The sequence below is a fragment of the Mus caroli genome, unplaced genomic scaffold, assembly GCF_978045245.1.
Source record: "Mus caroli unplaced genomic scaffold, Mus_caroli_1 scaffold_5, whole genome shotgun sequence".
Taxonomy (NCBI): Eukaryota; Metazoa; Chordata; class Mammalia; order Rodentia; family Muridae; genus Mus; species Mus caroli.
Window position 1 is genome coordinate 60,858,551 of NW_028227260.1, and position 16,916 is coordinate 60,875,466.

Here is a 16,916-nt window from a genome sequence, read left to right on the forward strand (position 1 = left end):
TGAAGGAATGATGTTAAAAATAGTAAGTGCTAAGGGAAAGTCTTTCCAGACATATATCTTTACCTTTAACCCCCAAAGGTAGTTTTCCAGCAATGAAGGCAACTGTTTAAGGCACACAGAGAACTGATGAAATTTCCAATGCTTTCAGTTTCATAAGTCTTGTTCTCCAACTATAAAGTGAGATGCAAACCTAAAAATAACCTTTACACGGTTCTGCCTATTGAAAGGATTTCTAGACTGTACTTCCCAGAACTTTGTATTGAGAAAGGGTTCTCTTTTTTTTTTTTTAATGAAACACGGACAGTTAGAAAACAGTCTGAAGCTTTTGACCAACTGTCATTAACACAAAATAATAAAATATTCACTTTTAAAGCCAGTTTTGTTAAAAAAGAAATAATCCTAAGGATAAAAAGTGTATGGCATTGTGCACATATTTCCACAGGTTGAATTTAAGAATGACAAACTTCTGAGATTTAGCAATTACGACAATTACACTAACTTTCAGAGTAATATATGTAATTTCTATGACACTAAAATTGAAATGCCACGAATCTGCTTAGAATTCCCTCTTTTCCTAAGTCCAGGGAGTGCTTCTACTAAATCCACCTCTGGACATTTCTGAAAGTCAAAGGAACGTAAAAAACACCAAGCTCTATCTACGGCCACCCCCATTACTGCTCCCACCCATTATAGAGATTTTACATTAATTTTAGACCATACATCAGCTGTGCTTAAGAAAAATAAAATTAACCCAACTAATATGAGAAAAAATTTCGAAGCAACATTACCTCTCAAGTAGAGCCGGACTTTTCCTCCTTCCCCTTCAACCCTACAACTCTAAGGTTCAAGATTGTTTAAAAAACCTCAACATTACCCACCACAGTAACCCCTCGAGCCGTTCTTTTACACTGTCAGAATTTTTAAAAAGTACTTTAAAAGTCCTATACCTTTGTCTTCACCCTTTAAGACTTAAGCTCTGAGAGAAAGGGATGAGGGACGACCAGGACTGTGTGAAATCTGAGGTACGAGATGGACGGAAGGCTAAACGGCGTCCAGGTTGACAAAAGAAAGAACTAGAAGTCCGGTGGGATGCCGGACCAGGTTTAGCGCAGTTATCCTGAGCGCACGTGAAGCATCTAAGGGGGAGGGACCTAAGCTTCAGCTCTCGGACACCACCGCCCCCAAGCGACAGGAGACATCCTAACCGAAGCGACTCACTGCAGCCATGTTGGCGTCGTCCCAGTCCCGCCTCTCTAGCTCGTGGGACTCCACCCACCACGGGTTCCAAACCGAAACAGGAAGTGGGCTAGGATCCCTCGAAACCCGCTACAACCGCCACCCTCCGCGCGCCCAAGAGACCCACAACTCGCGGGTTCCCGACCCCTGTCCCGCGTGTTACCTGCCCCTCCCCCTCCTCCCTCCCGGTGAACTCGAGAGATCATGTCGAACATGGAGAGTATCCTTTCTGTCGGTCAAGGTGCTACCAGGGCCTTGGGGACTTGGGGAGGACGAAGGCAGGGGCGCTGGGGACACGCCCAGGGGCTTGACCTTTTGGGCCCGCACGTGGGGCAAGGGAGCTGTGACGCGAATGGGTAGGCTCCAGCGGCCTGGGGTTGGCTTTTTTTATTTTTTTTCTCCCTCCTCCTTGCTGCGGCCGCCGCCTCCCGCCTCTGCTGCCATCCTCGAATGTGGGGAGGGTCAGAGGAGCCAGTGGACAGACAGAGATAATTGAGCCCGTACCGCCCCTTGTTGAGGATTTCTGTCACCTGCCTTATCAGTGAATTTTTGGCCTCTTTGAAATTGACAGGGAATGGTGCCAGGACCGAGGGGAGGCGACTGGAGTTTGCCTATGGCTCCAGGCGGAGGTGTAGGTTCTCAAAGCGTACGTGGACAAACAGCTTTTGGCGAACTGCCCTTTAATGACTGCAGGTGACTGGTGATGAGGTTGAGCGATTGCTACGAACCCTCGGAACTAACTGTGCTCGCTTTCTGTTCCCGCTGCATTCGAATTTAACACTTGAGGAAATTCAGGTTATTCCTGAAGCCATAAAGTCCATCAGCCAAACCTGTCTGGCCACTTGGGCAATTAGTAGGGGCTAAGAATAAAGCTTTCTGGTGACGTCATGAACACAATTTGGCTTTCTTTTTCTTTTTCACTACTAAAATTCCATCACAGAAGCTCCATGTTGCTGCAATTTTTACTCCTTCCAGGGGTTGGCTTTAGAGAAAAAATAAAATAAATTGCTTTTTCTTCCACTCCAAGATAGCAAAAAGATAAACCATGGGTAATGGTAACTGTTCTGTAGCTCGTGTTAAGCTCTTTTGGCACTATTAGTCTATAAGCCTGAAGTACAGGTAAAAATGTTTTTTTGATGGGTTCAATTTTATGTCATCCAGTAAATCTTGCAGCACAAACCAGGGTATGCTGTACATTAAAATGCTAGCCTGGAGGAAAGGTGCAGATCATGAAAAGAATAGATGACCAAGAGAGGTCCTGTTTCTACTGCATGTAAAAAAAATAGTGACTGTAGTATAGTTTTAATATTAGCATAAAGTGACAAGCACTTTATTGAATTCTGAGTCAAAAGATCAGTTTTATTTCCCAAGTTCCTTGAAACAACAGTCTTCTGAATTAAGGCATGGCGTTCATCCTCTGTCACCCACTTGACTCATTTGGGAAGCATATTGTCTCACCTTTCAACCCTAGAAAGGCATTTTTAAAGTAAAAAGAAATGGTAGTGCCTACTGAATTGTATTTTTGAACATAATCTGAAGTATGAGAGATTTGAATAGCTTTAAAATTATTAGCTCTCTTTTGTTTCCTAGAAAATTTGAAATGATTAGAGGCAATAGCTCTAAAAGCTTTTATTTCTTGTTCTGAAAATATGGAAGCAGGCTATTTTTACTTTGTCTAACCTGCCTTATATTCCCAGTAACAAAATATGTAGTTACTAATTTTTCTTTCTTTCTTTTTTCTTTCTTCTTCTTTTTTTTTGTTTTTGTTTGTTTGTTTGTTTGTTTGGTTTGGTTTTTTCGAGACAGGGTTTTTCTGTGTAGCCCTGGCTGTCCTGGCACTCACTTTGTAGACCAGGCTGGCCTCGAACTCAGAAATCCACCTGCCTCTGCCTCCTGAGTGCTGGGATCAAAGGCGTGCGCCACCACGCCCTGCTGTTTGTTTTTTTTCGAGACAAGGTTTCTCTGTGCAGTTCTGGCTGTCCTGGAACTCACTCTGTAGACCAGGCTAGCCTCGAACTCAGAAATCCACCTGCCTCTGCCTCCCAAGTGCTGGGATTAAAGGCGTGTACCACTACTGCCCGGCTGTTACTATTTTTTCAATGAAAAGTTTTAACATGTTCATTTTCTAACTCACAGAGTCCAGTCTATTTACATGGCTGTAGGCTCGTCCACTCAGGCATGGGCAACCATTTGAAGAAAAGTGATTTCTCCCAACTCCAATAGCCTCAGTTGCTAGTACCCGCCTCAGCTAGAGGTGGGACCTCAGTAGTCCCTCTCCTCTTTTATCAGTGCTAGGATTTTAATGGGCTTGAACTTGTCTAGGTACTGTACAGCTAACCACAACTTCTGGGTGTTCTTGTGTATTTACTATAGCTAAGTCAGGTCCAGAAAACTATATTGTATAATACTTCTCAAAAAGATTAATATAAGTACCTTCTGTACCTAATAACAATGGCCTACTCTTTCATCTATTATGTAAAGTAGTAAGGTTTAACTTGATCCAAACTATATAATTACTCATCTTAGTTCATTTATGTGTAAACCAGACCCCACACACACCCACACCACAGTATAGAGGTAGGAAATAATATGGACTCAGACCTACCTTCCATAAATAACATGAAGTAAAATTTGAAGAACATCTTACCTTTTATAAAATGTAAAATTCTCACTGTACTGTTAGGAAGATTGGCTGTGATTAAATAATTTAGTTGCCTTTGATTAAGTATGTTAATCTCTTTGTACAATAGTAAAGCTCACTTTAAATTTTTAATTGAAGTCAGATTTAATTACTGTGACGGGTATCTATAGGTCTTAGTGTTAAGTTAATTACAGGAATGAGAAATTAGTAGATAAATAATTAAGGGCTACTCCCGTGGTCGGTGCTGCTTTTCCTCCCTTATTACCTCAGGTATATGTCATTTTACTGTTGGAATTCAAGTGTGATTCATTAACAGGAACTTTCTAGTTTTCTTAGTCTAAACTGATATCCTTCCAAAGTCTAAGAATCTTAGGACTAGTGTTTCCTACCAGTTACTCCTGTTCCTTTCTGCATCGTTTTACCTTTTATTTAAGCATTTCTACCCTTAGAAGGATGTTTACTTAACTCTTTCCTTAGACTATGAATTCCTGGGGAATGAGGCCATTTATCTTCAAATGCTCATTTGCATACACATTGCTGGTCCCATAATAGACAAAAAAAAAAAAAAAGAGCAAATTACTTTCTGTTAATAGTTAATTATTAATATAATTGAATTGGGGTCTTTCTTATAGACCAAATCATATCATGGATACATGAAATTAAATATACTACTTCTATCTTTTAGCAGCTTTTGATCTGGGGCCAGAGGTCACACATCTGTGAATCTAAATACCAATGCAAAGTAACTCAGAATTCAGATGAATGCTAATGTGTGGACTTAGTTTAAGATTGTATGCACAGTTTTGAATATTATTATGTCTATTTTTCTGGCGACATTATCTGTAGCTATAATATTTTTAGGCATTCTGACTTGAGGGTGGTTACAGACCAATGAAGTAGATAATAAGTACTGGACATACTCAAGTTCAAAAAGGGAATGAAGTACTTGTATCACCTGGGGCTGTATTGCACAGAGCAGTAGCTAGCTCCTTAAAAATAGCTATTAGTAATTGCAGATTTTTTTTTTTTTTTTTTTTTTGGTTTTTCGAGACAGGGTTTCTCTGTATACCCCTGACTGTTCTGGAACTCACTTTGTAGACCAGGCTGGCCTCGAACTCAGAAATCCACCTGCCTCTGCCTCCCAAGTGCTAGGATTAAAGGCGTGAGCCACCACCTGGCCCAGCAATAATTGCAGATCTTATGAATCACTTTAAATCCTAAAACTAAACAAGTCACATATCAGGATCAGACTTGCCAGCATTGATACACTATGTTGTGTTTTTATCAAAGCACTGTCAACATAAACAACCATCCTTGCTTCAAAGGGGATGGCATAGTTTAATCTGAAGCCAAGTATGATTAACCATGGCTTAAGAACTTGGATTCAGATTACCCCAGCCTGCTAATAGTTTAGTGGATTTTTTCTAGCAACAGAATAAAGTTTTAAATCAAGGCTCTTTTGCAATATATCTTTGGAGACATCAGATAGATGGTACAGCACAGCAGAAAAATCTCAGCTATAGGCCTCACATCTATCTGAGAACACTCTTAGCTTTCTGGTTGGTGGAAGCTGCTGGTCTGTTAATACCTTTCAAATGGTTGGTGGAAGCTGCTGGTCTGTTAATACCTTTCAAAAGGTTTTATCTGTTAGTCACAGGATGTTAGGCCAGACAGAGGTGGGCAAGGAATAGCTGTTAAGAGGACTAAAGATAGTCCAAGACAAATTGTAATAAGGCCCTGGTCCTGCAAAATTCCAAGCTCTCCAGAGTCATGGAAATTCTAATCAGTTAAGTCAGCCTTGCTAAAGTTCAGTGGAAGGTATAGCCTCTTTACCAGAATTAGTTCCCAGTGTTTACAGTGTTTCACATTTGCCCATTACATTGGTCACCTACCAGTGCATACATAATTTATGGCTTGTAGACTCAACAGAATGCTGTCTTTTACAAGAAGTATAGAATGTTATTTTCAGGTCATTCTTTCTATACCATATGAGGACCAATTCGGAGATTCCCTTTAACAGTTAGTGTGACCTAAGGGATAAGCTGTGTGCTCCTTGTTGCTGTATTCCTTAGTTATTGCATATTTATCCAGATGGCTATAGCAGTGGTTCTCAACCTGTGGGTCACATATCAGATATCCTGCATGTCAGTACAGTTCATAGCAGTAGTAAAATTATAGTTAGGAAGTAGTAACAAAAATAATTTTATGGCTGGGGGGGTCACCACAGCGTGTACTATATTAAAGGGTCACATCATTGGGAAGGTTGAGAACCACTGATCAGTAGGTTTATGTTTTCAAGTTAGTAAACTTTCTCTAAAGTTGCTTTTAGTTCAGATGATTTTGAACCTGATTCTTTTGCTCTCAAATTTACCTCCTTAAAATATACACAGTAGTAATTAAAGTAGTGGAAACTTTAAAAGCCAGAAAGTTGGAAGCATAACGGCACTTATCAAATACATAGTCTCTGGTACTGGTACCACTGTCACAAATTTTTCATAGTAAGTTGAATTCTATTTTAAACTAGGGTTTCTTTCTTTATACACAGTGGATTCTTTCAATCCTAGTGATTTTTGAAAGGCTATAAAACAAATGCAATGTAATAGCATATAATAGTTTTATATAATGCTCTCAAGACGAATTTACATTTTCATATAGATTTCTCAATTAAAATAGGTGATGTAGTAAATGATAATTTAGTAAATACATACTCTATGCCAAAAAACCACTAACTTTTAATTCAAAAGTCTTTTTTAAGCCCTATAATGTCCTTTTTAAGTCCTTCCCTCTTAAGAAAGTTTAGAAAAAAAATAGAACATTCCTGAGATCCTCATTTTTTCCTTTAATTATACATAAATAACTTTTTTAAGATTTCAAACACAAATTCTTACATTTTCTATCTTACCTTTAGTTTCTTTCAGAAAACCATGAAGAGCCGGGCGGTGGTGGCACACGCCTTTAATCCCAGCACTTGGGAGGCAGAGGCAGGCGGATTTCTGAGTTCAAGGCCAGCCTGGTCTACAGAGTGAGTTCCAGGACAGCCAGAGCTATACAGAGAAACCCTGTCTCGAAAAAACAAAAACAAAAAGAAAACCATGAAGAAAGCAAATATATTAACTACAAAGTTGTGGTCAGCTGACAAATTTTTTTGAAATTTATTTCAGTTATGGCCTAATAAGTTTTCTTATGTCCTATTAATATGCTTGAAGATGTATAGTCTCAAACTATTGGGGCAAGATTAGCTCTCTTCTCCATGCCTTTTTCTAAAAGTTTGTTTTTTAAAAATTTGATTAATGTACAAAATAATGCATTTTATTATATATAGCACACATATAACGGCACTTTTCAAATACATAGTCTCTGGTACTGGTACCACTGTCACAAATTTTTCATAGTAAGTTGAATACACACATATATGTATGTGTGTGTGTGTGTGTGTGTGTGTGTGTGTGTGTGTGTATCATGTACATTGCTTTCCCATTAGCTTCTCTTGTCTCATTCATCATCCTGCTGGCTTCCTTTCCTCCCCCTTCTGTTTTCATGTATTATTTTTATATGGTTAAAGCCAGATCAAGTATATGCAATATTTTTAAAATGTTTATGTATTTCACACACATATATATCTACAGTCCACATAGGACAGAAAATATGTCATATTCATCTTATTCTAGTTTATTTCATTTAACAAACTATTAATTAGTTTTTCATTTTATTTTTGTATATGCATGTTTGTCCTGGATTATGTCCATGCATCACATACACTCAATGCTTTCAGAGGCCAGAAAGGGACATAGATCCCCAGGAACTGATGTTACAAATGATTTTGAACTGCCATGTGGATGCTGGGAATTGAACCCAGATTCCCTGGAAGAGCAGACAATACTGTTAACTACCAAACCATCTCTTCAGCCCCTTAAACTGTTTATTGGGCACACACACACACAATAGGGATATGGAATGCTTTAAATATTAGGTCAGCTTGTGAATTTTTATGATGGTCCCTCTTTCTTAATTCCTAATATTATACTGACTTCTGATACTGTTTTAGTTGATGCTAATAAATTCATTGCTTCTTTCTTTTTAGAATAGCACTTGAAATTTTTTGTTTGTCTTTTGACATCTCATCACTCTATGTATTTGTATTTTAAAGTCCTGCTTATAATTTATTTTATTATTTTCAATCCATCATGATTTTTAAAATTATTTTTTAATTTCCTTTTATGGTATGAATGTTTTGCCTTGATTGTATGAGCATCTGTTTGCCATGTGGGTGCCTGGTGCCTATGGAGGTCAGAAGAGGTTATCAGATCCTCTGCAATAGGAGTTGCAGGTGGCTGTGAGGCACTTTGTGGGAGCTGGGAATCAAACCCAGGTTCCTCTGCAAGAACAGCCAGTGCTCTTAACCACTAAGCCATCACTCCACTCCTATGTTGATATTTAGAAAATGTTTCTTTTTCTTAACCTTTATTTCTTTTTCATTTATTATTTGTATGTACACTACAGTTCACATGTAGAGGTCAGAAGTCAGTGTTGGGGAGTCAGTTCTCTCTTTGAGCTAAGGTCTTTGTAGAGACAAGGTCTTTCTTACTGTATCTGTTGCACTGTGCATTCCAGAATAGTTGGGCCAAGAACTTCTAGGCATTTCTCTAGTCTTCTCCTTACCACCTTTCAATGAGAATTCTGGGATTATTGATACATGCAGCCTTTTTAGGTAGGCTCTGGAACTTATTTATTTATATATGGATTTATTTATTTATTTATTTATTTATTTATTTATTTGTGTCAGCTTGTCACAGGCTAATCATTTGGGAAGAAAGAACACTATAGGCAAGTCTGTGAGGCATTTTATTGATTGATTGGTGGGAAGGGCCCAGCCCACGGTTTGCATTGCCACCCCTGGGCAGGTGGCCCTAAATGTTATAAGAAAGCAAGCTGAGCAAGCCATGGGGAACAAACTAGTCAACAGTGTTCCTCCATGATCTCTGCTTCATTTCTGCCTTGATTTGGTTTCCCTCAATAAGAGCTATTGGTAGTTTCTGGGAGCCTTCTAGTAATGTTTCACTTAGTCGTGAAGTCTCTTATTTGCTTCAGTTATTCAGTTGGTCCTTCCTGATTGATGAATTTGACACTTGAAAATCTATACTGCTCATTTATAACAAATGAGATTGATCTTAGCAACGGTACTAATGATATGCTATTTATAAGACATCTCTTCAAAAAGTAAATAATATTGGCATACCTTATTACTGATGACGTTGAACTTGACTAAATCCTGGTTCCTTCAGAATAGTTCTTTTTCTTTTCTAATTAATATTGTATCTTCTACTAACGTGATTTTTGGGTGAAAGGAAGTTTTAAAGAAATAATTTGTTCTATTTCTTTAGAAATTTTGTGATTAGTTGCCTCAATTATAATAGTATCTGATCACTTTTAATTATTTTAACATCAATTTGACAGGTCTTTATACTGGACAAATGACTTTTTGACGGGATAACCTTAACCTATATTTTCAGAACACTTATTTAACTTGAAGTTTGCTGCAAAAGAACTTAATAGGAATGCCAAGAAGTGTGATAAAGAAGAAAAAGCTGAAAAGGCCAAGATAAAAAAGGTAGACCACTTTTAATATTTTTATTTTTTCTAATTCACAAAAGAAATACAGCTAGATATAGAAGGGTAAGTTAATTATATTGTGTCTCTTTAGGTAAATCATTAGCCTATGTAGTTGATAATGCCTTCTTTACTATGCTTCAACTTTGTTGATATTTATATATGTAAACATAGCTTACAAAATTGTGTACTTTTGAGTTACTACAAATAAAATCTCTCCTTAGCTAACTTCATTCTTCTTGAGAAGCCCACTTCTGCTGATTCTAACACCCATGCATTCTAAGGTTTTATATCTAAACATTACAGATAACTGATATATTTTGTGCTTTGGTTATTTACTAGCGCAAGGCATAGGGCACAATAAGTTTTTTTTCTCAGGGATATAGTCAAAGGTTTCAGTGCAGACTCAGCAAAGAAAACCACTGCATGGGGCAGTCTATAAGATTTAGGTTCAAACTTCTAAGAGTACTTTTTCAATGGAGTCACGTTGGGACAAGCTTAAGTTCTCCAACAAATCATAACCTATGTGAAACATTGCCTAACAGAGAAGCTCTGGATATAGAATTCTGAAGGTTTTATTTGTAATCAGTTATGTTTGGACTTTTTACCTAGAACATGCTAGAATTCCAGATCTCTGGAATGAAATTAGTTATTTGACACAAAATACTACTGTTTGCACTAACAATTCAGCCATAGTGAAACATTTTTATCTGTATATTCATTGTACATAATGATGGGTTTCACAGACATTTTCAAACAGGCATATCATGTATTGTGACAATATTCATGCCATACCTTTCCCCTTATTTCCCTTCCAACTCGTGTTCATTACCTCACACAGTCTCACTTCTGCTTTCATGCCCTTTAGGAAGATTAGTATTTGTGTGTCTATATAAGAGCTAGGATCTACAAATGAGAGAAAATAGGCTTACACTGAGTCTGATTTATTCCATGTACTCTTATGTTCCTCACTTGCATCCATTTCTCAGCAAACAAAATCTCATTCTCCCTCTGGTGGCTATCGGAACCCCATTCCAATATGGACATGTTTGTAAATGACAATTTTCTTTTCTCAGATGTTGGTGGATACCTAACCTGGTTCAATAGCATGGTGATTGTGAATACTGCTACAGTAAATATGGCTGTGCAAGTTACTGTGTTCCATGTTGATTTAGAGTCCTTTGACTGTATCCCTAGGAATGTTATGGCTAGGTCCTATGGATAATCTACTTTTAGTTTTATGAGAGGCCTCCATGTTCATTTCCATAATGATTCAACTAATTTACGTTCCTGCTAGAAGTATATAAAAGTTGCATTTTCTCCACATCCTCATTAGCATTTAATGTTGTTTAGTTAATGATAGCAATTCTGAGCCACAAAGGTGAAATCTTCGTTTTGTTTTCATTTTCATTTCCATAGTGGCTAAAGATGTTAAACATTTTTCTTAATTATCTGCTCCTTTTAAAAATTTATCCTTTAAAAAAAAGTAAATGAAAATTTATCTTTTGAAACCTGTTTGCTGATTTTATTATGCCATTTACTGCTTAGATTGTAAGCCATTTTTAGCAGTTTCGGATGTTCCCAAAATCTAGGTTACTAAGGCAAATGCCAGACTTAGAAGTAAAACTTTACAAGGATAACATTTTCAAGCATGCTATGTTAATTAGGTTGTGTACATGTGGATTTCCGTGGTTTTCTCTCATATGTTCTTTTTATTGTTGGAGAACTCCATGAATACATCTGATGTGTTTCTGTTAAATTCACTCCCACCCCTTCCCCATCCATCCCTCCCCCAGCCCTTCCACTATTCTCTCCCAATTTCTTGTGCTTCCACTTTAAACCCATCAAGTCTGCTTGGTGAGAGCAATATGTGCATAGGTGTAGGGCTGCTACTGGTACATGGGTAAGCCTCTTGGGCCACATCCCTGAAGAAAACTTCTTTTACCAGCAGCCATCAATTGTGTTTAGCTTCTCAACTAGTGCTGAGACCTTGTGATCTGCTCCCCAATCCTGGCTGGGCTTTTTTTTTTTCCTTTTTTCTGGCTTGATTTTGTACAGGTCCTGTACACATATGTGGTCAGTAGCTACTGAGAGTTCGTGTGGGCCCATCATATCATCTAGACAATTCTGTTTCATAGTATTCATCTACTACCTTGGGTTCTTACTCTTTCTGCTCACTCTTACACAATGATCCTTGAGCCTTGAAGTGGGGGTGAGTGATATAGATGTGTCATTTAGAGCTGAGCACTCCATGGTCTTTTATTCTATTTATGTTAACTAACTGTAGTCTTTGTATTAATCACTATCTTCCAAAAAAGGAAGCTTCTCTGATGAAAATCAAGAGCTGAACTGATGTGTCCATTTAGCAAAATGATAGTAATAGATTTGCCCAGCTATGGACTCTTGGCCCTATTAAAGAAAGGTACCTAGCATGACTTCCATCTTTTAGAACAATCTTAAATCTAATAAAAAGAAAAGTTATTGGCTACTTCTATGTACTTGTGGGCATCTTTCCACCAGGCCACTCAGTACTGTTGCTTGAAGGGCTCATAATAGCTGGGTAAAACTATTAATTACTTCATTCCCTCCATAGCATGCATAGTACCTTTGTACCTTGAAAGCTAGCCAGTAGGGATGAAGCTTCAAGCTCAAACCTAGCATGATTCACCCATGTTCCATGACTTGAGGTTGTGCTATCTTGTGTCTTACCTTCAAGATCTGGAAGGGATAATCAAAAGCAGTGACAATAGCTTGGAATTTTGGGGGGTAGGAATGCACCTATCAGAGTCTATTGACAAACAAATCAAAAAGAGGTAGTTCATATCTGACACTGGATTTTTTTTTTTGTTTTTTGACCTATGGTGTTTGAGAGAGGCATTGTCCTTCCCTCCTTGCCCCCATTCTAGGGTTCTATAGTTAAACTTTATAAATATATATATATATATATATATATATATATATATATATATATATACATACATACATATATTTTAGGATGCTTCTACAGTAGTAGGTTTCCATATGTGTTTTTCTAAGTGTCTTAGGGTTTCGATTGCTGAAGTGAAACACAATGACCCAAAATCAGTTTGGGAGGAAAATGTTTATCTGGCTTACATTTCCTTATTTTAGTCCTTTCTCAAAGGGAGCTAAGTCGGAATCTCAGGAAAGGGCAGGAACCTAGAGGCTGGAGCAAATGCAGAGGCCATGGAGGGGTGTTGCTTACTGTCTTATCCCTATGGCTTGCTTAGCCCGCTTTCCTGTAGAACCAAGGACTATCAGCCCAGCAGCAGATCTACCACCAGAGTGGTTTGGGCCCTTCCCCATTAAGTTCTACAGGATGGCCTACAGCCCTATCTCATATTTTCTCAATCAAGGTTTCTTCCTCTCAGATGGTTACAGTTTGTGTCAAGTTGGCATCAATTTAGCCAACACAGCAAACGTCTTTTGTATTCCTTGCCCCCTAACTCCCTCCTGTACTTGCACTCCCATCCTTCACCCTACTCCATCTCTCTTGCTCCATTGTTCCCTATATCCTTCATACCTCTTACATTTTATCAATGTTCCCTTAGAAGCTTCCTCCCATGGCCTCCGCCTCCAAGTTTCTTGACTTCTCTGTGTTTCAAAGTTATCATCCAGATATGAGACTGACCTGGTTAGGTGGCTTTTGTCCTTCTGGGTGTGGGCTCCCTTAGTCTGGATGATTATTTCGAGCTCTGTAATTTTATAATTTTATTTTTCTTTACAGATGAATAGTATTACATATTTTCATTGTATATTTGTTAGTTGATAGCTGTTTTCATTTCCTGGCCATTGTAAATAGAGCAACAATGAACATGGGTGAACAAGGATCTCAGTATTAGGATATGGATCCTTCGGAAGTTTACCCAAGAGTGGGATAGCTGAATCATATCATATATGTATTGCTAGTCTTTTAAAGAACCTCCAAACTGATTTCCATAGTGGCTATACTAGTTTGCACTGTTGCAAATAGTTAAAAGCATCATTGCATCATTTTTATGTGGTTTTTGTCCTTGTGTTGTTATTAGGATGTTTGTTTGTTTGTTTGTTTTTTTATTATTTGACTGGGATAAGATGGAATCTCAAAGTAGTTTTAATTTTCATTTCCCTGATAGCTAAGGCTACTGAACATTTAACAAAAGTTTCTTAGCCATTCTTGTTTCTTTGGGGTGGGTGGTGTTTATGGTTCTATTCTCCATTTCTTTTTTATATTATTTTATTTGTATTGAAGTTAATTTTTATGTAATGGATTTTTATCGTGGTTTTCCTTCTACCAATTCCTCCCAGATTTTTTCCTATTCATTCATATCCATGCCTTCATTTTCATAGTCTTTAGAAAACAGACAAATTAAAAAGAGTAACACAAGGAACATATACAACCAATAAAAAAAAATCAGAAACTATAATGTACAAGTAAGGAAAATGCTGAAAGAAAGCAATATGAGCCAAAAAAAAAAAATCTGCAAAAATAACATTGAGTTTGTTTTCTGTTGACCATCTACTGCTAGGGCATAGAACCTACCTTAAGTGTGGTTTATATACCCAGTGAGACTCCATTGGAGCAATTTTTTCCTTTGCAAGCTCTTGTCAATTGAAGATATCTTCTTGGTTAGGGATAGGAGATCATGTCTAATTCAACCTCTCAGTGCTGGGACCCTATCTAGCTTGGACCTGTACAGTTTGTGTATAAGCTGCCACAGTCTTTGTTAGTTCCTGCATGCATGCTACATCAGTTCTGTTGTGTCTGAAAAGCCATGTTGCCTTGGTGTATTCCATCCCCACTGGTTCTTATAATCTTTCAGCTTCTTCTTTCACTGGGTTCTCTGAGCCATGGTGTATTGAGGGGTTTGATGGAGCCATCCCATTTAGAGCTCAGTGTTCCATGGTCTCTCACTCTCAGAACATTGTTCAGTTGTGGGTTTCTGTATGTGTTCCCATCTACTACAGGAGGAAAAGTCTCTGATGATAGATGAGTTGAGGCATCGATCTATTAGTATAGCAGAATGTCATTAGGAGTCATTTTATTGATATGTTCTCTATGTCCCTGACCTATGAAGTCTCTAGTTCCTGGTCCCCTAGGCAGTGTTGGATATGTATTCCATCTCACAGACTGGGCCTTAAATCCAGTATGATAGTGGTTGGTTATTTCTCCAACATTTGTACCATTGACACCATTGCACAAGTGTATCTACATGCAAGATCAAAGAGTTTATATCTAGGTTGTTCCTCCTATTATATTATTCAGGGTTACCTTCCAGTTCCATGAACACTAGTCAGTAGGGGTGAAGGCTCTAGGTGGGGACCAGCTTGTTCCATGAGTTATTTAGGTGTTGTCTTCAGCAGTAGACCATAAGTTTGTAGTGAACAACCAATATCCTTGGCAATAGCAATGTTAGGAAGTTTTCATGGTTTTTCTTTAGCCAACAACTCAATTATATGTAACCCATTTCTGGCATTGGAGGAATGTCTACTTTGGGTTTTGCATCCTCTTTATTCATTTATTCCATTTAGATTTCTTTTGTGTGTGTGTGGCTTGCATTGCCAAGTTGGAAAAGGCAAAGGCTAAAGAACTTGCCACTAAATTGTTTTAAATGTGCACTAAGTTTTCTGTACATAAATATAATTACAGAATTAAAAAACAAAAAGCAACAACAAGAACAACAACAAAAGAATTAGGGTCTTCGAGCCGTGATTTGAGTTTAAAGGAGGAGAGCATGAAAAGGGAATAGTACAACATATTAAAAACAGGGCCCTAAAGAAAAGAAAGCTTCGCTTTAAAGCCTATAGAGAAATTTCCTGTAAAAGGATAGCTGAAAGAAGAGAGGAAGCCTTCATAGACAGGATGTTATATCGGAAGATGTTCAAAACAGAAAGCTTTCATGGAATTCCTCCAACAAATGGGAAGTCTGACTTTTATAATAATACCATTTGATTCAGCATTAATCTCGGATAATTTACATGGTAAGGATATTAGAGGAATCAGGTCCTGGGGAGGATCATAAATTAGGTGTAAACTCAATCCACAGAACCAAAAAGAATGTCTTTACTCCCTGTTTCAGAGAGAGATAAGCAGGGCTAGATGACATGGCCTCTTTTCTTTAGACTATGGTGAGTGGCCTCTTAGAGTGACCCGTATCATAAAAGGGGATGCACATTACCCAACACAAACGTGCCACTTTAATTACTGCATAAGTCTGTAGCATTTTTTGTGCTACAGTTAAGAGTTAAGTAGTTACTAGAAAGATCCTATTGCTGCAGAACTGTGAGTCACCTGGGTCTTTGAATAAAGCAACCTCAGTTTAGACCACTTCTCCTAAAATATCTTCCCACAAAAACTAGAGACCACAAGAAAAGTTCAGAGAATTTTTTTCACAAAACCAGAAGTCAGGGAAAGGATTACATGCCTCATAAAATGGAGCAAATTGTGCAAATTAACTGAGAAAGAAATAGAAAATCACTATTTGTTAATGCTTTTATTCGAATGGGCATGAAAATTGTGTCCTGCCTAGGATGAAGGAGTATTAAGTGTGAAAGCTGTTTACTACTGGGCCAACTGAGGAAGAAATAATTAACCACACTCCAAACTTTTAACTTTGTACTCAATAATGTCTAAAACTCAGAATAGATATTTGAGATGAGAAATGGCTAACCAAATTTCATACTGTGAGTTTACCTTTTAGCTTTTTGGTAGCTTCACAGCAGAAATAGTAGAATCTGTTAATGTTTGTCTTTTCATTTAGTGGCTATCGCTGCATATTTTGTTCATTTTTACCAAAACAGTGGCAAATAGGTTTTGAGGCTTGCTTCTTTGAAAGGGTTCTTGTTTTATTATTTATTGATTTATTTATTATTAGCCTTCACATAATGTTTCCTTATGCAATTGTCATATGTTTAGTTTTGGTTGTTTCTCTCTTCCCTCTCCTCCTCTCTCATCTCCCATTCTATGATAAATTTTCTATATTCTGTCTTTTACACACCTCCCTCAAAGCCTCATGGACCCCATCTGATTTTCTGGCCTCTATCCATACTTACCCCAACCTAAATATACATATTTAGCTATTAGAAGCTAGAAGCCAAGCACAGGACAACATAAGGTGTTTGTCTTTTGAGCCTTAACATATTAGAGTTCTAACTCTGTTTTAATTTAAAGTATTTGAATATTTTAAGTTGTCTTATAAGAACCTGCCTCCTCTTCAAATTTCCTGATCCATTGCCTATCCTAGCAATATGACTACATAGTTTAAATTACTTACTCTTTGACTTTCTACAAAAAAATAAAGTGTTAAGATTGGTAGGTTGGAGGACCCTTGAAACTAAAAATCGGCAAGCTGCAACTTCCAACTCTCAACAAGACCTGGATAATGGCAGCAGCAGTTTACAGGCCCTTGTGGACAAGGAAAATCTCACAAAGCCT

The 16,916-nt window shown here is 37.8% G+C and overlaps 1 protein-coding gene across 1 annotated transcript in view; it reads left to right on the forward strand.

Annotated features, from left to right (window-relative positions):
- The first annotated feature begins 1,270 nt into the window (after positions 1 to 1,270).
- Positions 1,271 to 16,916, forward strand: part of LOC110286749 (charged multivesicular body protein 1B2) — a 34,672-nt gene continuing 19,026 nt past the window's right edge. The window contains exons 1-2 of the mRNA XM_021153325.3: positions 1,271 to 1,456; positions 9,388 to 9,485. Coding sequence (XP_021008984.1) covers positions 1,441 to 1,456; positions 9,388 to 9,485 — 114 coding nt within the window. The 5' untranslated portion in view covers positions 1,271 to 1,440. The remainder of the gene's footprint in view (positions 1,457 to 9,387; positions 9,486 to 16,916) is intronic.